At 46.0% G+C, this 26,778-nt stretch overlaps 1 protein-coding gene across 1 annotated transcript; it reads right to left on the bottom strand.

Annotated features, from left to right (window-relative positions):
* Window positions 1-1,399: 1,399 nt before the first annotated feature.
* On the bottom strand, window positions 1,400-20,769 carry LOC103642454 (vacuolar sorting protein 18). Its single transcript, XM_020545850.3, has 23 exons — window positions 20,261-20,769; window positions 19,991-20,203; window positions 19,765-19,904; window positions 19,588-19,683; window positions 19,275-19,342; window positions 19,077-19,178; window positions 18,757-18,895; window positions 18,485-18,625; window positions 18,285-18,404; window positions 18,047-18,103; window positions 17,871-17,930; window positions 17,002-17,109; window positions 16,748-16,908; window positions 10,193-10,271; window positions 9,473-9,535; window positions 9,244-9,377; window positions 8,779-8,884; window positions 8,315-8,503; window positions 2,917-3,144; window positions 2,610-2,765; window positions 2,180-2,341; window positions 1,954-2,070; window positions 1,400-1,877 (listed from the first exon to the last, which is right to left on the bottom strand). The coding sequence occupies exons 1-23, from the start codon at window positions 20,427-20,429 to the stop codon at window positions 1,701-1,703; spliced, it is 2,985 nt and encodes a 994-aa protein (XP_020401439.1). The 5' UTR covers window positions 20,430-20,769; the 3' UTR covers window positions 1,400-1,700.
* Window positions 20,770-26,778: the final 6,009 nt, after the last annotated feature.

Here is a 26,778-nt window from a genome sequence, read left to right as displayed (position 1 = left end):
ACCACACGGCTCTATGTGGGCTCAAGTCCAGCCCGGCACGAGCAGTGTGTTGGGCTCGTTTAGAGTTCTTGGCCCATCGGGCTAGCCCGAGCATGGCCCGTTTAATAAGGCAAATATTGCAAAAATAGTTCTATCATTTATTTAAGGTCTATTATTTGTGATATGTGTATTATTTGTAATATATATTTTTTATTTAGTGATATCCTTATTTGTAAATGTGTTTAATTTTTTATGGTGATCTAAGTTTAAGCTTGGTTTATGCGCTGGCGGGCTCGGATCGGCATTGTGGATATTTCAGACCGGGTTTACCGGATCGGCCCGGCACAGTTAGACCCATCACGTGTCAAGCTCGTTCACAGAGTTAAGCTCGTCGGGCATCCCGATCAGCACGAATAACTATTCGAGCCTAACCGTACCTTGCTTAAACGGCGTCATGCTTCGATGGGTCCGGGCCAGACGACCCGTTTGGTAGCTGTCACTTGGACTAGGTGAGAAGAGCTAATATGAACTCGAAATTTTGAGTTCGAGGTGAACAATAATTCTGAGAGGGAGCCGACCGGCACATGGGAGTCACTCGACCCAAGCAGTGACTAATCAAATTCATCTTACATTCTACACATGTCAGAACCGCCACCTCTTTCGGACAAAATTGGAATTTATAGCCTGATGGCAGTGGCACTTGATGCCTTAGACCATTATCAACTTCTTTTGTTTGGTTTAGTAAAACGAGTACGAAATCTTTGTTTGGTTTATCAACTTCTTTCTCACCCATTATTTTCTTATTTGATGCGTGAAACAAAATAGGATTATTTCACCAGACCACCCCTCACCAAACTAATAATTAGTATAAATATGAAAGACTGGTGATTGTATTAAAATTCATGAGATAAATTTAGGATCTAGTTAGCATAGCTCCGGCTAGTGGTTAAGAGTAGGAATGTAATCGGATCGGATACAAACAGTTTATTACATATTTGTTCCTATTAACATCTTAAATATTCAACTTTAAGTATATGTATACTGATATAGATCGGATGTTAAATACCTAGTCTCAGATATAGATCAAATCAGTCTATTAAACGGATCGAATTCAAATATGAACAAATAATATCCGTATCATTTATATCCCTACTCAAGACAGGAGCACTTGAGGAGAACCCGTACTAGAGGAGTATCAACTCATCTATAGAATAGAGTGGCCGTTAAAACCAAATACCTATCTAGAATAGTGGTTATTCAAACCAAATACACCTGGATGTGTATGTAATAAGCCCACACGGACGTTTCCATTGGAGTTTATTGTAATGAAATGAACACGATGTGTCACACAATGGTCGTTACCTTAAACAAATGGTTCATACTTTCATGCGATCTATTTGATGACATGGGAAAAAAAGAATTATTTCCGGAGCAAGACTTCAGAAAAAAAAACAATCCCAAATAACAAGTGTACCGAGATGTTCCAACACGATGCATCCAATACAAGAACCACAACCACAAGGTAAGCGATTGATGACTACATTGTTCTAGGGTTACAAGTTGGGTAAATATAAAACAAGATAACCCAACAGCAGTAGGATATTGAATACCATATACCACAACATAAAAAGGATTAAAACATGGTCAAAAGGAGTGTCAAAAGTCAAAAACAATATAAAAATTTAAAACCAAATCCATCTTAGGCTGTACTGTCCGTAGCATCAAATAGACATGGTCATCGGGAGAATCTTTTGAGGCGTTGGTTGAGGTTTGATTTCCCATGATGCCTTTTCATCCGACTCTTGGGGGAGAATGAACGGCTGTGAAATCTCCTTGATCATCAAATCACCGCAGAAGGGGCACTCGCTTGCTACAGCATCATCCAACTGTGATCTCAGCTGCAGAAAAAAGGATTGACTGCATCGGTAAAGCAGCTGCAGGGTCAAAGATATGAGAGTCCAGATATTTGCAGACCTTATCAACTGGGGTTGTGCTCGTAATAGGTTCGCCATTAACACTTGCCCCATTGTCTTTTGCTGCTTTCCTGTCCATCAAGCTAAGCCGTTTCTGAAGGTCCAATATTCTCTCAGCCTACAACATAAGAAATTCATCCATAAACGATTGGTACATGATTTAAACATAAGCCTGCTTTATTGTTGAATACCACATCGATCAATTGAAGTATTGTAGATGGACTTACTTGCACCTGGTTACTGCAACGAGTCACATGTCCAATCAAGCAATTTGCATGGAAGGCATGTCCACAGGGAAACACATAAAAGGGGGCCATGTGTCCAACAGATGTATAGCTTCTCCCTACCTGGTGCAACCCTCCAACAGTCAATATTTTGCGCCGGCAAACCTGTTAGGTCCGGACGAAAGTTAGCATCACAACAGTGGTGCAAAAAAAATTGAGAAGAAAGGTTAGATTCATACAACCATGTCAACAGACTCAAGGGGAAAAGAAATACAACAGGTATCATTCCAAATTTCACTTACGATATGTTTGAATTTCAGAAATGCAAAGAGGTAGGAAGTAATAAAGAAAGCAATAGGCTTAATACATCCACGTAAAAGGCTGCACCAGGAGTAAAGGAGTATTTTGGATACTACGATCACCGGTGCCTTACCCCACAATCCTGCTCACGGTCAATTACTGTATATCTCTGAGCGAGGGCACCAATATCACTTCTGATATTATCTGCCCCACGTGTGGCATCATCCATCTCCTGCTTGAGCTGCTCAATCTGGCTGTTGTAGTCCTTCAGAGATTTGCATATTTCCTCCTGTTTAAGCAGTTCCATAATTATAGAACGCAAATATAAATCAGAGGTTAAAGACAACATGTGACATGAATCCCAAACCGTAGAAAGAACTGAACAGCGGAGATAATATTTGTAATAAAGCTAGGAAATCAAGGAGTTTTCTTAATCATACTTTGAAATCGTCAATCAATACGAAGTCTGGGAAGAATGGTAAGATATCCTCAATCTTTAACAAGTTATTGGTCTCCGAAAGGAATTCTATTGCTTTCTTTATATTCTCTCTCTTGACACCTTTCTCTTGCTCGATGACATGTTTAGCAACCTTAAGCCACAGCTTCTTCCTAAGCTCTTCATCGTCTTCTACTTTGTCAGCTTCTGCCTTTGCAAGTTCCAAATCCACCTAGTGAGAACCAAATAAAGATAAGAAATATAGGAACACAAAAAATTAAACTATCAACATGTAGAGGCTGTTAGGAAAGTAATCCTTGATTGGTGCTAGTTTACTTATTCTGTTTTAGGAAATAGCTAGTATGGTAGTGGATCAGTCTTATATGGACGGATCCAATCAGCAAGATCAGGACTGATAGCAGTCCGGATTATTACCTTGTAATAGCTAGTTTGTTTCCTTATGAAAGTCTATAAATATATGGCCTTAGAGGCTAAGAAAAGGCAGTCAATAGGACGCCACCAAATCTGCTGTGTTCCTCTCCAAATCGTGTGCGTGTGAGTCCCTGGGAGGTTTTCTCATACCTGAAGAACTTACCTGGGAGGTAGGAACTCGCCGGCAACCTGCAGGGTTGTCTCTCCGGCGCAGTTTCCAACAAGTGGTATCAGAGCCAAGGAGGAGCAAGATGTCGAAAACTGTTGATAGCAGTGCGACATTCAGGAAGTCCAGCGACGACACCTCCAAAGATGGAGCAGTGGTCCAGCGAGTAATTCGTGAGGTGAGTGCAGGGAGTGGATATCCCACACTCACCAAGACCAATTACTCGGACTGGGCGCTCCTGATGAAGGTGAAGCTGAGGGCGAGGATGTTGTGGGACATCATCGAGCACGGAGGAGCAGACATCCATGAAGAAATGATGGCACTCGACGCTCTCTGCAGCGCACTGCCACCAGAGATGGTGTCTTCGATCGCAGACAAGTCCACGGCAAAGGAGGCGTGGAAGACCATTGCAGACCTACGGGTTGGCGATGATCGCATGAAGACTGCTGCTGTGCTGCTTCGGAGGAAGTTCGACTTGGCAACGTTTAATGACGGTGAGTCCGTTGAAGATTTCGCGCTGCGCCTAAATGGCATGGCAGCGGAACTCTCCACTCTTGGAGCTGGCGTGGAAGAAGAGAAGATCGTGGAGAAAATTGCTCGCAGCGTTCCACCACGCTTCAAGCAAATCGTCCTCTCCATCATGACTCTCCTCGACCTGTCAACCCTCACTGTGTCTGACATGGTGGGGAGGTTGAGAGCAGCGGAGGACGCCTTTGAGGAGGCCCCAGGATCACTGCAGCACAGTGGTCGACTCTACCTCACGGAAGAAGAGTGGAATGCCCGGCGCAAGAAGGAAGTCGAGCACCATCCTGGCAGCAGCTCGGGTGGAAGATCAGGGCGCCATGATGGAGGATACCGTGGGCGTGGTCGGGGCCGTGGTCGCAGTCGTGGCAGAGGAGGGCGCTCATCAGGTGGACCACCGGCTGGAAAGGTCACTGGTGATGAGTGCAGAAGGTGTGGCAAGATGGGACATTGGGCGCGAGAGTGTCCGTCAAGGCACAAGAAGGAGCAAGCACATGCTGTCCAAGAAGAAGAGGAGGCTACACTTCTTGTGGCAAAGACGTTCCCGGTAAAAACCTCAACACTTAAACCATGCTGCAAGATGTCTAGTTCTCATCTAGAGATCAGGGAGGAGAAGGTGTTCTTACAGCATGAAGAGGAGGAGAAATTAGAGGAGGGAACCTGGATCCTGGACACTGGAGCCACAAATCATATGTCCGGATCCAGGGCTGTTTTCACCGATCTGGATACCAGAGTGTTGGGTACTGTCAGGTTCGGTGACAACTCGGTGGCTCAGATTGAGGGACGAGGAACCATCAAGTTTATGTGCAAGAATGGCGAGACCCGGTCGTTTGTTGGGCCTTATTTTATTCCTCGCCTGACAACAAATATCATCAGTATTGGGCAACTTGATGAAGCAAAGTACAAGATTCATGTTGATGATGGGGTGATGCATATTAGGGAACCTGATGGAAGATTACTGGCAAGAATAGTGCGAGCTGAAAACAGGTTGTACCTCCTTCATTTGAAGATACAACAGTCTGTGTGCCTAGCAGTGCGTGGGCGCGAAGATGAAGTAGCCTGGCGGTGGCATGAGAGGTTTGGTCATGTTAATATGGCTGCACTGCGGAAACTGGAGAAAGAAGAACTGGTCTGAGGCTTGCCCAAGCTCGGACAGGTTGAAAGGGTGTGTGAGGCATGCCAGACAGGCAAACAGAAACGCACCTCTTTTCCAGCACAGGCAGAATACCGGGCAAAACAGCGCTTGGAGTTGGTACATGGTGATCTGTGTGGTCCTATTGCCCCAATGACACCAAGAGGTAACAAATATTTCTTGTTGTTGGTGGATGACTTGAGTAGATATATGTGGATGGATGCAATCTCGTCGAAAGACCAAGCTATTGATGCAGTGAAAAGAATTCAGATGCAAGCTGAAAGGGAATCTGGACTCAAGTTGAAGACACTTCGAACTGATCGAGGTGGGGAGTTCACCTCGGGTGAATTTGCGGAGTATTGTATGGCCAGTGGTATTCACCGACAACACACTGCGCCGTACAGTCCTCAACAAAACGGCGTAGTGGAACGCCGGAATGGGACTGTTGTGGCCACAGCAAGGAGTATGTTGAAGGCAAAGAAACTCCCTGGCTGGTTTTGGGGAGAGGCAGTAAAAACTGCTGTTTATGTTTTGAACAGGTGCCCAACCAAGAGTGTAGATGGGATGACTCCATTTGAGGCATGGCATGGCAAGAAACCAGCAGTTCACCACCTCAAGACGTTCGGCTGCATTGTCTATGTCCGAAACACTGTTCCTCATCTGAAGAAGCTGGAGGATCGAGGAAGGAAAATGATCTTCATTGGCTATGAAGAAGGCACGAAGGCATACCGGGCTTACGACCCCATCACTGAGTGTGTTCATATTTCAAGGGATGTCATCTTCGACGAACAGGCTCAGTGGGATTGGGAAACCCAGGAGGACATCAATTCAGAAAATGAAGATCAAGATGTGTTCACAATGGAATATGCCATCAGAAAGCAGACACATCCTGAAGATGAGAAAACTGCTGGGGAATCTGAAGATGAGCATTCAGCTGGAGGTCTGTCCCCTCGGACCCCTCATGTTGATCCAGGGCATGTTTCGGAAGAGGAGGATGAAATGCAGGAAGTGGAGTTTGCTTCACCACCGGAGGGAAATATTGATGAGTATCTAGATGCCTATAGAGCAGAAGATGATCCACTTAGATTCCGCAAGGTAGATGGACTACTGGAATCCAAAACTCCACCTGGTTATGCAACAAGGAGGCTGCTAGATGAGGAGTTACATGCAGTAAGCGCCGATGAACCGGTCTCTTTTGGTGAAGCAGAAAGGAGTCCGAGCTGGAGAAAAGCAATGATGGAGGAGATGAAATCAATTGAAGATAACCAGACCTGGACTCTTGTGGATCTTCCTCCAGGGCGCAAGGCAATCGGTCTTAAATGGGTATACAAGGTGAAAAGGGATGAACAAGGTGCAGTATCCAAACACAAGGCACGACTGGTAGTGAAGGGATATGCACAGCAACATGGTATTGACTATGATGAAGTATTTGCTCCAGTAGCCAGGCTTGATTCTGTGAGGTTGCTTATTGCACTTGCAGCACATGAGAGTTGGGAAGTACATCATATGGATGTGAAATCAGCATTCTTAAATGGTGAATTGGGTGAAGAGGTATATGTGCAGCAGCCAGCAGGTTTTGTGGTCACTGGAAAAGAACACAAGGTGCTCAAGCTGAGGAAGGCACTATATGGGCTACACCAAGCACCTCGAGCCTGGAATGAGAAACTGGACAGGACAATGAAATCTCTTGGTTTCAGAAAGAGCATTTCAGAACCTGCTATTTATCTCAGAAGAAACATCAAGTCACAGTTGGTGGTTGGCGTGTATGTGGATGATTTGATAATCACTGGAACAAATTGTGAGGACATCAAGCTGTTCAAGGAAGAGATGGCAGCTGTTTTCAAGATGACAGATCTGGGATTACTGAAATATTATCTGGGAATTGAAGTAAGGCAAAATAAGGAGGGAATATCTCTCAGCCAAGGAGCCTATGCAGAAAAAATTCTGGAGAAGAATGGAATGAGAGAATGCAACCCGTGTCAGACTCCCATGGAGACACGGTTGAAGCTGAGCAAACTGAGCACTGAACCCCTAGTGGATGTCACGGTGTACCGAAGCATAGTAGGAAGCTTGAGGTATTTGGTCAACACTCGACCTGACCTTGCGTTTGCTGTGGGATATGTCAGCCGGTTTCTGGAAGAACCCCACAAAGATCACATGATGGCTGTGAAACACATTCTGAGGTATGTGAAGGGAACCAAGAATTGGGGTTTGTGGTTTGGAAGAAAAGGAAGGAAGGAGGCTGGGCTGATTGGGTATAGTGATAGTGATTATGCTGGGGATGTTGACAGCAGGAAGAGCACTACTGGAGTGGTTTTCTTCCTGAACAATAGTCCAGTTACTTGGACTTCGATGAAACAAAAGGTGGTGGCTCAATCAACCTGTGAAGCAGAATATATAGCTGCTGCCAATGCGGCTTGTCAGGCATTATGGCTGAGTAGGGTACTGGCCGAAGTACAAGGAGTATCACTGAAAGCTCCAATGCTAAAAGTGGACAACAAATCAGCTATTGCCCTCATTAAGAACCCAGTGCTACATGGTCAGAGCAAGCACATAGAAGTGAAGTATCATTTTGTTCGGGAGTGTGCTGAGAATGGGCAGATCAAAGTGGGCTTCATCAGGAGCGAAGATCAGCTTGGGGACTTCCTGACGAAACCGCTTGGGAAGACCAAATTTCAAGAGTTGCGCTCTAAGGTCGGACTGGTGGATGTAGACAAATTGCACCACAAGGCTTAGGAGGAGATTGTTAGGAAAGTAATCCTTGATTGGTGCTAGTTTACTTATTCTGTTTTAGGAAATAGCTAGTATGGTAGTGGATCAGTCTTATATGGACGGATCCAATCAGCAAGATCAGGACTGATAGCAGTCCGGATTATTACCTTGTAATAGCTAGTTTGTTTCCTTATGAAAGTCTATAAATATATGGCCTTAGAGGCTAAGAAAAGGCAGTCAATAGGACGCCACCAAATCTGCTGTGTTCCTCTCCAAATCGTGTGCGTGTGAGTCCCTGGGAGGTTTTCTCATACCTGAAGAACTTACCTGGGAGGTAGGAACTCGCCGGCAACCTGCAGGGTTGTCTCTCCGGCGCAGTTTCCAACAGAGGCATAATACCTACTAATGAGATGAAACTTAGGAAGGAATAAGATTTACCTTCAAAGCAAGTGCCACAGCTTCCGCATGCATGGACATCATGCTATAAATACGAACACAAGCACGCATTCTCTTCTCTTGAAGACATAGGCGGAGAGCATACTTTGGATCGTAAAAGAAGTCAGGGCCATTTGTTTGTCCTTTACCAAATTTTGTGTCGAGAAATTGCAAAAGCTGGGATTCATCCTCCTACAGATGTGTAGATCAGAGTACATGAACATTATAATGGGTCCTGTATGCAAATATCCACTTAACCTTATGGATATGGGTATTTATTCCCTCAAAGAAAAAAAAACAAATATAGCATGAATAACAGAAGTAATCTTGCTACTATGATTGTGTCCAACAGACACAAAGTTAAATTAATACACATGTTTTGTTTATAGTCTGAAAGAATGACAGGAAGATCCAGTTGTTAGCATACAGCATGACAAAAAGTGATGCACCTTAGCAAAAGGATTTACCTTCTTGGCATATAGAGATAGCAACAGATTATGCACTCCAGGGTCCACATTGTTCAAATCTTTCACACAAAATTCCAAGTATTTGATAACTTCATGTGTTTCATTCCTGCAAGAGTCACAAACATAATTTCATTACGCCATGCATGTTGCAGAAAACCATGTTAGCCACTTTAAATTGCAGTTTGCTCTGGAACTCAAGAAAGTCCAAATTGAAGTAAAAAGCATTTTTATGGTTTGATTCAATGTTTTGGAACCACAGCTTGGGATTTAAGTTTAATGGAGCCTCTTTCCATACAAAGAAGCTACAGAAATAAAATGAGAATATAACAAAAGTTTCATAACAAAAAAAGATTATAGGGTTCTCTAACATGATTTATTTCCTTCTGCAGAAAAGCCGTTAAAATATGAAGACCCATGGATATAATGTTACAATGGAAGAAAGAATAAACTTTCTGCCTATCATACTTTGCATGTGGTTCGCTCACATAACGCATCATTGCTGGTATGAGTTTCCCTGGATTCAACCTGTTTCTCGCCATCATCCATGATTCAACAGTCTCATAAGCATCTAACATGATCAAATCTGGAGCAAATTTATACTGAAAGCAAACAAATGAGCAAATTTATAAGGTACAAATAGAATGAAACTTTTAAAGTTTAAAAAACAGATCACTGAAAGAACACAATTCTGTACCACAAGGTCTACAGGAACATTGCGCCGTTGAAGCACTTCCAATGCTTTTCTTGCTTCTCCTTGCTGACGCAATAATGGAAAAGACATTAGACCTGGTGTCTCAGCTGAAGCCACTGAGTGCATAATAAAAGATGAATCACACTCCATCTAAGTCAAGAATGTGTCATGAAATATAATTGTTTGCAGAAAATCCCATTGATTAAGAATGAAGATGTATTGAGAGTTGAGACAGACAACTATGCATTATCATTCAATGTCAAATAATCTTTTCATTTCTGTTTACTTACATAAGAAAAAAAATGGTTTAAGAATTATAATTAATCAAAGAAAATATAAAAGGTATAGTCAATGGTAGAAATATAGCAATAATGCAAGATCATTACAGCCTGAACTCTACCCAAGACAAGCAAAGCAAAGCACAACACAACAACCACAAACCAACCCTAAGCACAGCCAGTCTCAGCTGTATTGTTAAAACAATTAGTGGGATTGTGCAAAGTTCTAGCACCTTTTTGAACTCAAGTAGAACTAAAGCACAGTAGCATATATGTCATTTATCGGAGTGTGCTTTGCAGACACATGATATAACAGATAGTATGTCAGCTGCAAAAATTGGGTAGCAACTACACTACTACAGTTAAAAACATTGACTAAAATAGGTTCAATGATCGTAGCAATAGGCATTCCTAAGATGATAAATGTCCATGTAATTAAACCCACCTGAATGTAATGATGAACTACAATTTCATACTGCTCCTTCAAACCGGCAAAGTACACAAGCTCATCCACTCTTCCGTAACTGCAAAAATTGAAGTGGTAAATCAGAGCACCTCAAGCACAAGCAGTACCGGTACGGTATAATGATCTAGAGTTCTAGACTAAAGAAATGACGCTGTTACATCTATATTTATTAGTCAGCTCACATCATTTTTTTGCTTCTAGAGTTCCTGGGTCAAGGAATGTGATACACTAATTCTGAAGTCACCCCCAGTACCAAGGTTGGGTGACTATTGGAAATGAAACCCTAACCCTAAACCAGGTTGGGTGATGCATTATAATAGAGGTAAGTGGGCCTAGGCCAATACATCTAACACCCCCCCTCCCCCCCCCCCCCCCCCCCCCCGCAATCAAAACTCTAGCCACAACAGATGTTCAGACTGGACCGAAACTCATTAAACACCGATATATGGAGGCCGGACATGACGAACTCTCACGTCCCCGATGGCGACACGCTCGCGAACGAAGTGGAGGTCGAGCTCGACATGCTTCGTGCGTTGATGCTAGACGGGGTTGGTGGAGAGGTACATAGCACTGACGTTGTCACAGTAGATGAGTGTGCTCCGTATCAGCAGACTGTGCAGCTCCTGAAGCAGCTGACGAAGCCATGCCGCCTTGGCAACGTCGTTGGCCATAGCGCGGTACTCGGCCTTGGCGCTGGAGACAACCGGCTGCCTCTTCGAGGACCAGGAGACAAGACTGTCGCCAAGGAATACGACGAAACCGGAGGTGGATCGACGCGTGTCAGAACAGGTCGGTGGAGCGAAAGGGCCTCTAGTGTAATGGTTAAGGCTTTCAAGTAGCACCTCCAGGTCATGGGTTCGATCCTCCTCGGAGGCGATTTTCTGGCTTTGTTAAAAAAAATCCCTCGCTGTGTCCCGCCCGCTCCCGGGTTACGTCCTGCGCGTCACCCTCTGGCTGGGCCGTTGCAGAGTGGGCGGTGACGGCCCGCTAGTGATGGGGGGCCAGGGTTTAGGGATTTTCTCGGCTGGGACCATGTTTTGGTCTCTTCTTAATACAATACCGGGAGGGCGGTCTTTCCCTCCCGGGCCGAGTTTTTTTGACGAGGTCGGTGGTCGCAGATCGTCGAAGGAGGAGGCCGAAGTCGGTAGTGCCCCAAAGGTACCGCAGGATCCGCTTCATATGAAGGCACACCTGCTGGACGGCGTAAGCGATGTCGGGACGGATGAAGACGAGGTAATGCAGCATCCTGGCAAGACTCCAGTAGGTGGTGGGATCAGCCACCGGGGAGCCATCGACAGAGGATACCTTGCCCTGAGAGTCCACCAGAGTCGTGCAAGGCTTACAGTCAGCTACTCCCGACGGTGTACTGGCGCTGGTGGAGAAACAGGCACTAGGACCGGCGGTCCACGGCGATTCCTAGGAAGTGGTGCAACTCACCCAGATCCTTCATCGCGAACTCCTGCTGGAGTAGGGATGAAAGCGATAGGGAAAACACATCTACCGTTTTCATTTTCATATTTATTTTGCGGTACAAGGACAGAAACGAGATATATCGGAAACGGAAACGAGCGGGATAAATACGGGAATCAAAAAATGATACAATCTGATCGGGTGCATGTCGGAATCGAACGGAAACCGGAATTTTAAGTCGGTAAAATCACAAAACGAAACCATAGGTTCAAAAGTAGCAACAAATAAAAAACGACAATTACAATTCTTAGCTAAACATATATAAAATAAAAGCCACATAAACTCATAGCATAGATAATTTGTTTGAGGCAAATTGATCCTATGTTTTTACCTCCTATTGTAAACTATAGTTCACTTTCATTTTTGCCCTAAATCGACACATCTAAAGCCCACGTTGTATCATATATTCATATGCTTTTTTCCCCAGCCAGAAGACCCCAAGAAATATGGTTTCAGAAAAAACAAATCGCTAGCCGTGACACGTCAATGTCATTACGTAAGTGTCAGACTTCGTTGTCATAAAAGCAAGCTCATGGGCCATGGGCCTCATAGCTGCCAGCCCGCCAGGGAACCGCTGTTGTAGTGTTGTTCGCCAAGACCAGAGAGGCCAGACCAAGAGGCGTTTGATTGATGGGCTAGGCTGGGCCACTTCCCGAATTGCAAAATACGGTAAAAAACAGGACCATCCCGAATTAAAAGGGGATCCCGGTTAAACGATCGGGAAAACAGATCCACCGTTTTCGTTTACCGTTTTTTGCGTCCTGATTTCGTCCCATTTTCGTTTTTTTAATCGGGTTCGAAAACGATCGGAAAAATTTAACAAAATCGGTTATATGATAACGGTTGGTTCGGGATTTTCCCATCTACTTTCATCCCTATGCTGGAGGGAGGAGATGATGCGCCGCAGGAGGTCGTGGGTGGAGGTCGTGATAACGATGTCGTCGACGTAGAGGAGAAGGTACGTTGTGTCCAGGCCGCGACGGAAGACGAATAGGAAGGTGTCCGCCTTAGCCTCGACGAAGCCCTGTGAGAGCAAGAAGGTGGCGAAGCGACTATACCATGCTCGGGGAACCTGCTTGAGGTCGTAGAGGGACCGGTTGAGCTTGTAGACCATGTCAAGGTGCGCCAGGTCCACAAAGCCAACCGGTTGAGTGCAATACACCGTCTCCATCAGAGTGTCATGGAGGAAAGCATTCTTGATGTCAAGCTGATGCACTGGTCAGGCCCGTGAGAGAGCCAGAGTTAGAACAGTCCAGATGGTACCAGGTTTGACCACGGGTCTGAAGGTCTCGTCATAGTCCACCCTGGGACGTTGAGTAAAGCCTCGTAAGACCTAGCGTGCCTTGTACCCATCCAAGGAGCCATCCACCTTCAGCTTGTGCTTGAATATCCATTTCCAAGTGACCACATTGGCGCCAAAGGGGCGTGGTACTAGGTTAGGTGAGGTTCGCTAATAAAGCCTCATACTCCATAGCGCGCCGCCAGTTGGAGTCGGCGAGCGCAATACGGATAGAGGATGGCTCGGGGGAGAGCGCCGGAGAAGATGACGTCGAGAGGACCAAGCGATAGACATGCCCGGATAAGTGTAACCATCGGGTGGACATGCCCGGGGTCCCGATGCAGAGCAACAGGATGGTATACCGGTGGCTCCTCGCGAGAGGGAGCCAAGGCACGGGTCGGTATAGTAGAGGGGACCGAGGAGGCAGGTTGCACACGTCGCTGGTAGACGAGTGTGGGATCAGTGTAGCGTGTTGTGATGGGTGCAGGCAGCTGGCCCGCGCCGGGCGCAGATAAGGGCTGCGGTGACGACAGGGTCGCACGTGGCGCGAAAGAGGGCAGTGGAAGAGAAACATCGACGCAGTCGACATCGAGGAGGGAATCAAGGTCGGGAGGTGGAGAGGAATCAGCAAGGGGGAAAACATCCTCATCATCAAAGACAACATGACGAGAGATGATGTAGTGGGTGAGAAGATCGAGGCATCGGTACCCCTTGTGATCAAGGGAGTACCTGAGGAAAAGACAGCGAGGAGCAACTTTGTGAGGAGCGGTAGTGGAGATGATAGGATAGCAGGCACAATCGAAGACCCGAAGGTGCTCATAGGAGGGGGTGGTGCCGAAGAGGGCGAAGTACGGAGTGGGATGGGAAACCGCCTTGGAGGGAAAGCGGTTGAGGAGATAGGTAGTTGTGTTCAGGGCCTCAGCCGCATAGCAGGCGGGAAGAGAAGCCTGAAAGAGGAGGCAACACAGCATGTTGGTAGTGGTGAGAATCATGCGCTCGGTACGACCATTCTGAGGGGAGGTGTGAGGGCACGACATCCGCAGTTGCACGCCGAGGGAGAGAAAGAAGGCGCGAGACGTAGAGTTATCAAACTCATGTACATTGTCGCACTGAACAACCTAAATGATACGACTGAACTGAGTCGACACCCACGCGAAGAAGTGAGAAATGTGGGAGAAGGTGTCAGACTTACGGCAGAGAGGAAAGGTCCACAAGTAGCGAGAGAAATCATCCAGAATGACGAGATAGTACCTCATACCGGAGATGCTGGAAATGGGAGATGTCCAAAGGTCCTAGTGGATGAGATCGAAGGGACGAGTAGCGCGGGATAGGGAAGAGAAGGGTAACCAAGTGTGACGCCCGAGCTGACAGGCATGACAAAGCGGGGTGGCGGTGCCATAGGGGCAAGGGATGGCAGAGAGGCTAGAGAGAACATCGTGGCCGGGGTGGCCAAGACAATGGTGCCAAGTGGAGGCAGAGACAGTGGAGGTTGTTGAAGTGTATAAGTGGATTGCCTACCTTCTCCCATCAGCTTAAGCTTTTGGGTTGAACTGGTTAGAACGTCCACTCGAACATGGTATCAAAGCCAGAGGTCTCGAGTTCCAATCCTAGCAAAGGCTTTATTTGTGCATCCACCTATTTATTTCCACGTTTGTGCCTTTCTCTCTAGTTGCGTTTATGCCTTTCTCTCTGGCTGCACGTGAGTGGGGTGTTGAAGTGTATAAGTAGATTGACTACCTTCTTCCATCAGCTTAAGCTTTTGGGTTGAACTGGTTAGTGCATCCACTCTAACAGAGGCAAGGGCGTAGGGTTGGACAACAGGGGTGGAGGCGGTTGGGGTGAGGAAGCGAATGGGGTAGAGGGGGCCAGAGTTGTCGCATCGAGCAACCACAGGATGGGTGGTGATATCTCGAATGGTGAGCCCCCAAGGATCGAACTCCAAAGAGCAGCGGTTGTCAGTTTTGTAGCAACGAACCAAGAGGAGGTTCTAGATGATGTTGGGGGCAAGAAGGATGTTGTTGAGGTATAAAGAGTCAGGAAGGACCGTGTCACCTACTGAGGTGACAGGGCGACCCATTACCGACAATGATGGAGGGAGAGGTGAGGTTATGGGGATGAGGTAAAGAGACAGTTCTGGGATCGGGGGTGGTGTGGAACGAGACGCCAGAGTCAGCAACCCAGTCGGTGGGAGAAAGGGGTGACGATGATATGGGGAAGGATGAGAGCCATCGAGGGCCCCCCCCCACATAGCCCCCGGAAGGGGTGCTGGAGCCAGCAGTGAACATGCTGACGGCAATCATGGGTGGGGAAGAATACAGAGTCTCGATCGTCATGGAGACAAGTGTGGTGCTGGGGAACAAAAATGGTCTGGTAGCAAGGCGGCCCGCCTGAGGATAGAGCTCGATGCAATCACGGAGGACAGGGTTCATGACCCGATCAAAAGCGACGAAAGTGCCCTGGAGAAGCAAATCGTCGTGAAGGGAGACACGCACATGGTAGGGAGGCACGTAAACCACGTCGGAGAGAAGAATGGGCGTCGAGGGGCACGACGGGAACGTGCACAGGAGTCGTGCCGACATAGAGAAGAGGGCCGCGGAGGACATCGCGGCAGCACTGGTGTGGAGCCCTACGCCCGCGCTGGGAGGGTCGACAGCGTGAGGGTGCGAAAAAATAGGGGGCGCTGACGTCCGCGGAGTTTGGAGAGGGCCAGCGCGAAGAGCAATGGAGGGCTGCGCAGGAAGGACGTCAAGGGGCGGCACAGGGGGCACACCAAGGAGGGGCAGCCGCACCGGCCCCGATGATGAGGTCACGAGCAAAGAAGGCAAAGTAAGGAGCGCGCACGGCGATGACGCCCGTGCCTAGGGAGGAAGGACTGCCCGCGCCAGATGCAGGGAGAGAGGGCCAGCACTAGGAGGAGACTGGCCAAATGCACCAGCAGGTAAGGCGGCGCCAGGAATTAAGAAAGGGACGTGCCACCATGGAGGTCATCCGCGTCGTTGGGGGCACGAGATAAGCGGCTGCTGCTGTGGTCGCGCCTGCGGGCTCGCCGAGAAGAGCGTCGAACAAAGGGAGGTCCATGGCGGTGACGGAGACGTTGCGGGAGAGCGTCGCGGCTACAGGAGAACGCGTCAGCGGGCAAGCACGAGCTGGGGAGCTCTAGGCGACGGCCGACCAGATGGGGAGGCGCGGCAACGCAGGCCGAGGCACTGGTGTGGGCTGGACGTGGCCCGGCGACGCGGGTCGAGGCGGAGATGAGGAAGGCGGGGCTGTTGGGCAATGGTGCGGAGGTGAGGGAGAGGTCGTCGGGATGCGCCTAGGAAGAAGATGTGGGGAGGGGAGGGAGACTAGCCGGCGGCGGCTGGACCAGAGAGGGCGCCAGCGGCTAGTAGGATGGGAGAGAGAGGCTAACCTAGTCTAGTACCACATTGGAAATGAAACCCAAACCCTAAACTAGGGTTGGGTGATGCATTATAATAGAGGTAAGTGGGCCTAGGCCCAATACAAGGACAATACACACACAATACATCTAACGGTGACATTCCTGGGTCTGAGGATGACTATGGGTAAAGCTATAAGCAAAAAAGATGGTACAATCTTTCTGGCTACCTAAGTTCCTAGGAATGAATAATCTTTTTTCTCAATAGTGCTTATCAACATTGCAAGTGTTCAAGTTTGCATTTGATTTATTGCAGACAAATCCTGTAGTCCTAAATAAAACTCTATATGTACAAGAACTAAAGAAAACAATTAACTGAAGCATAACTCTTGGCAATGATATAGCATACCTTTCCAGTAGTTTCATTGTTGTTGCTTCATCTAATACATCTTTGCTGTCACTAAGAAAAGCACGGAATTCATTTACTATCGAACGATATTCAGAGCTATTAGGCTCTGCTACTGAATTTATAATGGTGACAGTGGTATCCTCCAATAGGAGGCGATTAATCTACAAAATTACACAAATAATGAATAAGATCTGGAAAGGCAGTTACTCAACCCAATATTGAAGAATGAAGATGGAAAACAGAATGGCAGGCACCTTGTCTAAGTACAGCTCAGTAGCCCAAGTTGAGATCATCGTAATCTGCATCTTGTCCTCTTTGGTGAGGTTATCGAGCCTTCTCAATAAGAAAGTTCTGAGAGCATCCTGCAAAGTAGACATGACCAACAGTTTCAGACATAAATCCAAGATGTTGACATCAGGTCATGGATTTGGGGTGGCTTAGTCCAGGTCCCCAGTGGATGTATGTTTCTTTGTGTGTTAGTGTGTATTTTGTTTTGGGACTCTTCTCCCCTTGTACTCTATGTACTATATTTTCTTACTTAATGAAATGATATGCAGCTCTCCTGCATGTTTAATGAAATGATATGATCTCACAGTTTAAGCAGAAGTGTGTCAAATCATCAAAGTTTTCTGTAAGTAAAATATATGACCTTGGTGTTATTGTAGTTCCGATTATTAACCTTGGAAATAGCAACATAAAATCTTATGTGCCATGACAAAGAATACATAAACTGAACTAAATCAACAGAAGATCTCACAGAACTATAGCAATTTATGAATTATGGTAACACACAATTGACTGATAAGCTTATACTCCCTACATTCTCTTTTATAAGGCACCACTTAACATGAGAAGATCTCCTAAATTACACTATGACTATCTATTTATTTTATTCTATATTTTTTATACTTATAAACCTATGATAATTAGATAGTAGATTTAATTAAAAATCTAATTATATCAAGTTTGTGTTATAATAATTAAAATTGTTAGTCAAATTATTGGTCAAAGATCTTGGAGTCTGAACCTTGATATGCGTGTGCGCCTTATAAAAGAAATGGAGGTAGTATATAGCATAGCACTTTCACATGTGATATATAACTGCATCAGAAAGTTTAATTACCTGCTCACCTATTGATATAAATTTCAGGCTGATCTCCTCAAACGACAGGATGTAATTTATCTATAACCAAGCAAAGTGTTACCGCAGGGCACATGATGTAATTTAGACTCAATGCTAAAAAAACATAGATAGTAATGAATGCTACCACAGGGCACAAATAACAGTACGTGTATCACCTTTGCATAGAAGGATGCTGCTATGTAATACTCTTTTGCAGCAAATGCAGCATCAGCCTGCAAAACAAAGGTTTATATAGAAGAACCGAAGTCATTAACCAATGATCAACATAAAATTGAAATAAGAACTCCAGCTTATCATCATACAGAAGGGGAATACAAAAGCAAAAATGAACATGTCAAATTCTTGTGCAAATTACATAAAGTTGGACACTGCATCAAGATATATGAATAATACCTGAACTAGGTAGACTTGATCACGCTGGAAAGGATTACGGCAATGGGATAAAGCAGCAGCATAATGATTCATATCCAAGTAAACTTGCCACATGTCACAACCCTCGTCTGAAGTGGAAACCTAAATAACTCATAGCATTAGCTATTCAAATCAGGAAGCGTTGATGACATGACTCAAAGAAGAATCCAAAAGTCCCAAACCTGGAATATAGAACTTTCATCATATGCATAGAAAAGTCCTGTAGATGGATCACTACAGAGGCCAATTATTCCTCTTGAAGTTTCAGGTGTATCATCAACTACAAGTTCCTCCACCATCTGCTGACTTATTCTGTTCACTACCTAAAAATTTTAGGTTATGCATTGGTTTTGTAAAGAAATACACACGATAGTGGGAAGTAAAAAAATAGTGTGAGAAAGCAAAACAAATTACAGGGAAATGGTGTAAAGATAAACTTTTGAGAATCTTATACCTTAATCTTGTCCCCAATCAGAAGCAGAAAATGGAATTCAGACAATGCAAATGACCTTGGTTTAATTCCGGAATCCCCCAATTTTGAATAGTCAAAAAAACCCTTGTTCTCCACAAAGTTCTCATCTCCACTGGTAGAGCTGGAAAACAAAATTCAGTTAGGAAAAACATAGTGCAGAAATTCCAGAGACGTAAATCGTGTTTCCTTTAATGAAATGCAGTGGTAGGATGGATTACTCAGATTCTTTAGCAACCAAGCGAGTGACAGAGCTGTTTTTTTGGAAATATACATGTTATTCAATGGTTGATTCAGTGGTTCACCTGTGTTGTGCTCCAAAATTCAGTTCACCATGATAGATTCCAGATCCAGAAAGCCATCCAAAGTGTTTAGCCCTTCTTTGTTTGATAAAGAAATGTAGTTCACTGGGTGGCATGCAATGGACACATAAGTTAGAAACACAGAAAACTAGTGTGTATATATGCCTATTCTGTGAGCACTGTAGAAATCATATTGGTTACCTATTAGGTATCTCTCCTGGGAGCTCCATAAAGTGTATGGCCCGATCAGAATAACTAGCAAAAACAGTCTGTGGACATCACAAATTTCAATATAATACAATGGAAAGCCCTTTTAAAAAAATCTATAGTATATGGTGTTGCTTTCCAAAAACTAAAGCATTCGAAGTCAAAGCATAAGCATCTCGTCTTTCGAACATAAGCACTAACACTAACAAGGACATCAGAGCCTCAAGATAGCAAACTTGCCTTCCCAACTAATTTAATAGGATAATCCTGAACTTATCAATCAAAATGTAAGAGAATTAATACTTACTTCTAGTGAACCAATGCCAGTAAAAGAGTAAAGTCGTGTCGGAGTGACGGCCATCACATAGTATCTTGTGGAATTTCCAACCACAGCAGTCTCCATCTGCACAACAAATTGCTCAATCACGCCCACTCCAGCGAAAACAGAAGAATTTATTTAACATCAATTGACAGTATCTGAAACCTGCAGGTCCTTGATGCCTTCTCTTTGCTCAGTGAGCTCGAAGAGTGGCTTCACATACTTCTCCCTTTTGTCAGCCTCGTCCACGGCCATCTCAAAGATTTGGCCGCTCTCAGTACCCAGGATAACCTCCTTGGTTGATGCTGCAGCACCAAAATCAGACGATCGACGATGAAATGAATTTTCCAATAGATGATGATTGAATCCAGAGGAAGGGATCGGGAATTACCTTCCGTGATGGACTGGCGGTTCCAGGCGACCGCATTGACAAGGAGGCCCCGGAGGCGGGGGAGGAGCTTGGGTCGCGGCCACCTTGCGTGGTGGTAGTACGTCTCTGCGCCGCCGGGGTGGACTACCGTGGCGACGCAGTGCTTGCCGCCGGGATCCAGGAACACTCGGTGCACCGAGTGGTCGCCAGAACGGCCGCTCCCGAGGTCGAGATCTGCGGGCGCGGGGCGGTGAGGTGATGCCTTGCGAAAAAGGGAGAGGGGGGACTTACCGTGGGCGTCCTCGAAGGAGAAGTCGTGGCGGACGAGCCAGCCGCGGGAGGTGCCGAGGACGATGACGTCGCTGCCGGCGGCCATGGAAGTCACGACGCCGTGGCCCCGCGCGGCCTGTCGCTCCAGGGGGTCCACGGAGAAGAGCTGGCCGCCGCCTCCGGCTTCCATGGACGGAGACACGGGGGTCAGTGAGAGCTGCTGAGAACTGAGCGAGTGCTGAGCGGAGGCAGTTGGTCGCCGGCGCGGAAGCTGCTCGTGAGGGGCGGGATCGCTGCGGCCGGCGGTGACGTGTGAGCTCGCGGAGAGCCGAGGAGCCCAGCCGGTGGAGAGAGATGGATCGCTGGCATTGCTGGGCTGGATGTGCTTCCCCACTCCGAGCCTAGAGGCCCGCGATCAGATTCCGGCCCAAAATTTAGATCACGAAACGGCTTCTCTTTTTTCGAATCAACAGATGGCCAAATAGGGGAGGGTTGGAGAGCCGGACAGCGGAGTCACAGTTGCCTTGCCTAGGCCGAAAAGGGAGGCCGGAGAGTCGCGGACGTGGAGAGGGAAGCCGGAGAGCAGATCCTCCGTGCCTGGGCGCGCGCGTCCGTGCGACCATGCCTGGGCGCGTGGCAGACAGTGGATGGCCGGATCCGGATGGGGATCGGTGGGTGCTGGCAGGTGGGCACGTGGCACGGGCGATGGGCGGTGGCAAGTGGCAACTGGGCGCGGGCAGTGGCGGTGGCGGCTGGGCTCCTATGTGCTGCGCTATTCAAACGGGTTAGATTAAGGTCGAGTCGTAGATCATTTAGCACGACTCGTATCTGATTCTTGTTTAGTGTTAGGTTCGGTCCGGCTAGTCTGTGCCTTCCTATTTAACGACATATCGGATTATGTTTTTTCGAGTTGGATCGGATTTTTTGACTTTGGGTCAAGTTTTTTTGAGTTAGGTCGTGTTTTAGATCAAAAATCATAACCCGTACCTGGTCGTGAATTATTGCAGGTCAAAAATTACGACACGTACCCGTCTCTTGCATTGGTCGAGTCGGGTCGAGCCGGGTTTTTATCGGGCAAGTCAAGTCAGGTTGGTCGAGTCGAGTGATCCATGATCAGGTCTAGTGCTAAAATCCTAGGACTCGAGACCTGTGGCTTGCACCTGGATGAGTGGGTTTGTGGGTGGTGCGTTATGGTTTGCTCTTTAGACTTTGTTAGTTTGTTGTTCGCTTCGGATTAAAACCGACGGTTTAGACTGCTGCAGCTGCAATCCATAAAGATAAAAATATTATAGAAGGCGATACGGATTAAAGACAAGAGAACAGGCTGGTGTGTGGGCTGGGCAAAAAAATTATGACTATATGTGAAGATTACCAACGGACGAGAGATAATATCAAAATACATATTTATTCCAACTTAGGTCGCGAGGTCGGTCGCGGGCCTAACCCGCGGGTCAAAAGCTATATTCCGGATCCATCGGATTAAGATATTTGATAGATATCTAAATCCACGGGTGATGGAGACGAGGTTCGATCTTTCATCACATTTAATGAGGGTGTTTGGTTCTATTGAATTAGTTTGTATCACATCGAATGTTTTAATGACAACTACATATATTAAATATAGTCTAATTATAAAAACTAATTACGTAGATTAAGACTGAAAGACGAGACAAAAAATTATTAATCATATATATATGTGCTCGTGTGTTACCACATAAGTTAAAAATTAATATAAAACATAGATCCAGAAAGACAAACATCGCTATGATATGTGCAGCCATCTTCCTAGGTTCCAGCGCACGATGGCGTCCACCACCACCACCTTCCTCGTTGTCTTGCTGCTTGTAGCAGCGTCCGCATTGCTGGCGCGATCCTGCTCACCTCACGACCTGCACAAGCTGCTGAGCGTGAAGCAGACACTAGGCAACCTAGTGATGTCGTTGACGTGGACCACACTGCTGCCCAACTGCTGCGCGTGGGACCACCTCTGGTGCAACGACGTCGAGCACGTGAACAACATCTTCATCAACAACGCGGACGACATGCGCGGCTAGATCCCGTCCTAGCAAGCAGTTTAACTTTTTATGTTCTAACTTTACATATAATATATATAGATGCATTGTACATTATTACTCATGGAAAAATGTATTTGATTATTAATTAATAACAAGTGGTTCTTGATATATTTTCATATGACAGTGTTTCATATCTTCCCCTAAAGTCCAAACTATCTAGCCTAATGCAAATCGGTCCTAGCATGCTAGTTGCTTCAACAGCTGAGGCGTATATGAAGAATCAATTGATCATATATGAATTATGTGCAATGCCACTGTTAGTAATAAAGTAAACACGACCAATTAATTGAATGATATGAATTTAGATTATTGGCCTCATTTGTCGGTGTTTGGTACCGATGGTGCACTACAAGGCATACCACGTAGTGCTTTTGGGAGGACGTCAACGTTGATCACAGCTCAATGGTTTGTGCGTAGCACGCCGGGACAAAGAGAGTTAGACATGTTCGGGCCGCTCGATCGCGTAATACCCTATGTTATATGAGTTTCTAGTGGATGTATTGCTTGATGATTACAAAAGATGAAGAAAACGAGGATGGTGCAGATGCCCTCTCTCTCATATTGATCTCTCCTTTTTGTAGGAGCTCCCCTTTGACCTTATTGTCGACTGAAGCGGAGGTACAACGTAACAGCATTGCTCACAATCTATGTGTGCCTGCTTCTGCTATGTTCGTGCCTATGCTATCGGTGGTTGTTCGGGTCTTCGGATATCTTTTGTACGTGCCGACCAACTTTAGAGTCCTTGCACCCGTGCAACGTCCTCCTTCGATCGTCTTCTGTTGCGTTCGACTGAGGCCCACTGAGCGCCTTGTGGGCATCCCATTAGGGGCACCATAGGTGGGCCACGGAGCATAACCGAGACATGGTGTGATGAGGACATGAACTGCAACACGAGTACGACTACACTAGCAGCACCTCCACCTCAGGCACCACTTCCCTCCTCAGTTGGGCCAACTCCACCTCAGGCGCCACTTCTTTCATTAGTTGGGCCAATCACACGGGCCCGTGCAAGAGATCTTAACTCCGTCATGCTACTGAATAATGAGGGACCAGAAGAATAGACGATCAGTCCAACTGCGGCCCATGGTGGAGGACCTAGGATGGGCCACCCTAGGGTTGTGTTTTTCCAGGAGTTGTGCCTCCTTTTGTTCCTTGAGTTTTGTTTTACATTAGCCTTAGCTATTCCCGAACACGCACAGATTAGCATTGTCTTCGTGTATTCAGAACTCCACCCTCAAGTAATAGATTAGATTGCTCGTATCTTTTTCTTGTCTGTTCTTCGATTGCGTGCAGGAAACGATCTTCGTGATCAGGTTGATCTTGCACCAGCAAGGTCGGTAACCACATGGAGTTGGTTCAGCGATTGCATTGGCGCTCGGGCTTGCTCGTCGTACTCAGATCGTGAGGGTCATCTTCCACCAGATCGAAATTATCTCCACTCACCGAAAGATCAGGCACTTCAGCCTTATCAAGTGGTATCAGATTTCCAGGTTGATCGGTGAGTTTATCGAGTGTTTTTCATCTCCTATAGTCCATGAAACCACATTAGAATTCATGTTAGACCTTATCCCAGCACCCTTTTAAGCCTCACACTTTCTTTCAATAATTTGCATTGTTGAATTTGTGTGTTGTCGCATCATTTGTTGTTGGTTGCATTGTGTTTTATTTCGCGATCCTTCTTTCTTCCACTTTTCAAACCCTAGTGTGCCGCCACCATCTTCCGTTTGATCACGCCACGCACCAAGTCAACACCGCTTCCTTATTTTTCTCCTTCGGTTACATAAAAAACAGAAAAAGAAAGGGAAAAGAAAAAATGGAAAAGAAAAAAAGGAAAGGAAAGGATAGAACCAGAGAACAAACCGAAAAAAGGGGATAAGATACAAAGCGATTGTCTAATCTCGATTGTTTTCGTTCAAAAGTTCCAGCGGATTCGGACGTCCTGTAGTAAAACGACCATAACTTTTCGCTCATAACTCCGACTGCAGTGCTCATTTTTCCGGAAAGCTCCCGAAAAGTTCTATACAGTTCACCCGACGTAGCGCTCGATGATTGCTCCAAAAAAATTAAAAAAATCATTAAGACAGTGTACTGGCGCCGAGAAGTTTTTCTGCATACTCTTGCTCCCCTTTCTCTGTAATTCTGCATTGCAGTTGTTTGTTTCTCATCCGTCCTTTGCACTTGTTGCCAGCAACATAATTTTGTCTTTTGCACTATAATTCAACTTTGGATTATTGTTTGATCGTGCTAATCCTTGATTTGAGTGCAGCCTACCCAGAACTCCACATATTTCTACGATGAGCAGGTTTCTATTTCTCCAGGCAATCGCTCATCCAATCTTTCACTAGTTCTACCTGTTGGCTGCATATCTTGATTGGGAATTGGAGGTAGAACAAAAATTTTCATGCCATGATATTCCTGCTAATACCCAAGTTAAGGCTGCCTGTTGGGGACTTGTTCTCAAATGCTATGAGTTAAGAACAAGGCAACACAAAAAGAAATTAATGGTCAATGCCCTTCGTCCTTCGAAGAATTATTTCCCTTAGGATATAACGATCTTCGGATGAAGGTCATGAAGGACGTACATTCATCATCACAATATATGTTAATGGAAGAAGAAGCATATGAAACATGAGACATAACATGAATAATCATATGACATTATGAGTATATCTTCATTATATCATCATGGACGAATAAGAACAATATTAAATTACATTTATACCTTCGGCTTGACAGAAGGTAAAAGTCCAAGCGTGACGCACGAGCGAATACAAGTCAGCGTGAACAGTATAGGGGTACTGTTCATCTATTTATAGGCACGAGACGCAGCCCGGTTAAAATTACATTTATGCCCTCTACAACTAGTTACAATCATGACACAAATTATCATGGGCCAATTGGTATTTTCCTCTTTAAGTCGGTGCAACCCTTCGTTTCAAGGCACGTCGCTATGCCAAAGCTCCCTGGATGGTAGCTTCGGTGTGTACCTTCGCGCTATATTTGCTTCTGTGCTGATCTTCCGAAGGTGTTTCTTCTTAAAAGACCTTCGGTGATGAAGCAGACCCCCAACAGTAGCCCTTCGTGGTGTTAGATCGTTTTTCGTAACGAGCTTGATCCGTGAAAAATCTCCAAGGCTTCAGAATGCCGAAGGTCCGAAAAACACCTTCCCTGAGCTCATTGCCGAGAAACGATTTAAAATATTCCGAGCGCGAGGTGGCCCACCATGTGGCGGGTACGCACAGTCTGGCGATTCACCTCCCAAGCATCGAGTGGTCCACCGTTCAGCGGGTGCGGGTAACTGTTCAATTGGTGCGGGCAACTTGGCGATTCACCTTCCCACCTGCAGCACTATATAAACAGACGGGTAGGTGTGAAGTTACCACTGCATTCATTGCCATTGCACTGTTGTGCTGTTGAAAAATTTAACCGTAGGCGAAGCTTTTTCACTGCATTCTTGAGCAAACCATCATCTTGGATTAGCTTCGTCAAAAGAGGGAGCTTTGTCAAAAAACTGTAAAAACATCAGCTTCGTAAAAACTGTAAGAAATTCAACATCAGATGGCCAGAGTACGCTCAACTGCAAGGGTGACCCGTGAAGGAGAGGAGACCGAAGCCACCGAGACAGCCCCGATCTCCAAAGTCATGAGACAATCGGGATTGGTTGTGACGGAGGGAGCTATTGACGAAGGTGGACCTACTGCCTAAGTTGAACAAGCTGACATCAAAGAAGAAAATGTTGATGAAGAAGAGGAAGACTATAACACTCTGATCCCATCAAAACCCAGCCACTTGGATTTTGAAAAATCTACTATCTCTGAGGCCGATGTGCCCATGATGATGAAGCTGGGCTATTTCGGAGAAACTGAGAAAAAGCTTATTCGTTTTGCCGGAGAAGAAACCACTCCAAAGCCGAAAGATGACAAAGTAGTAGTTTACAAAAGTTTTTTCAGAGCAGGATTACGGTTTCCCTTGAACGAGATGATTGGGGAAGTTTTGGATAATTATGAAATATATCTTCATCAGCTGACCCCTAACGCTATCATTAGGCTCAGCATCTTCATCTAGGCCCTTCGAAGCCAAGGAATGGACCCAAATGCTGAAGCTTTCTGTCGAGTGTATGAGCTACATTATCAGATGAAGGCCAGAGAAGACGGGCTACATGAAAATTTCGGTTGTTATAACTTCGCATATCGCAAGGATACGAAGGCTCCGGTGCTCAGTTATCGCACCAAGTGGCCAACCGGCTGGAAAAGTGAGTGGTTCTATATCCAGGCCGATGAGAAGAAGAGGGAGAAGTTGGATACGATGATCATGAGCCCACTGAGTTTAAGCTTCGGACTGACCAGGCCCCTGTGCCGCATGACGTCGGGGTCACCATGTCAACAAGTTGTAGCAGAATTCAGGGTGGTGGCTGAACAGATCAGCACTAGAGATCTAGTGCAAGAATACCTGGCCAACAGGGTG

The sequence above is a fragment of the Zea mays genome, chromosome 10 (assembly GCF_902167145.1).
Source record: "Zea mays cultivar B73 chromosome 10, Zm-B73-REFERENCE-NAM-5.0, whole genome shotgun sequence".
Classification (NCBI taxonomy): Eukaryota; Viridiplantae; Streptophyta; class Magnoliopsida; order Poales; family Poaceae; genus Zea; species Zea mays.
This window is presented reverse-complemented; position numbering and strand designations above follow the sequence as displayed.

What these genes read in the sequence shown, in the direction of transcription:
- LOC103642454 (XM_020545850.3), bottom strand. Translation starts at nt 20,429, where the DNA reads ATGGAAGCCGGAGGCGGCGGCCAGCTCTTCTCCGTGGACCCCCTGGAG. An exon ending in CTCCTTCGAGGACGCCCACG is followed by an intron (nt 20,204 to 20,260) that starts GTAAGTCCCCCC and finishes CCGCGCCCGCAG; the next exon opens with ATCTCGACCTCGGGAGCGGC. An exon ending in CTGAGCTGTACTTAGACAAG is followed by an intron (nt 16,909 to 17,001) that starts GTGCCTGCCATT and finishes GTAATTTTGTAG; the next exon opens with ATTAATCGCCTCCTATTGGA.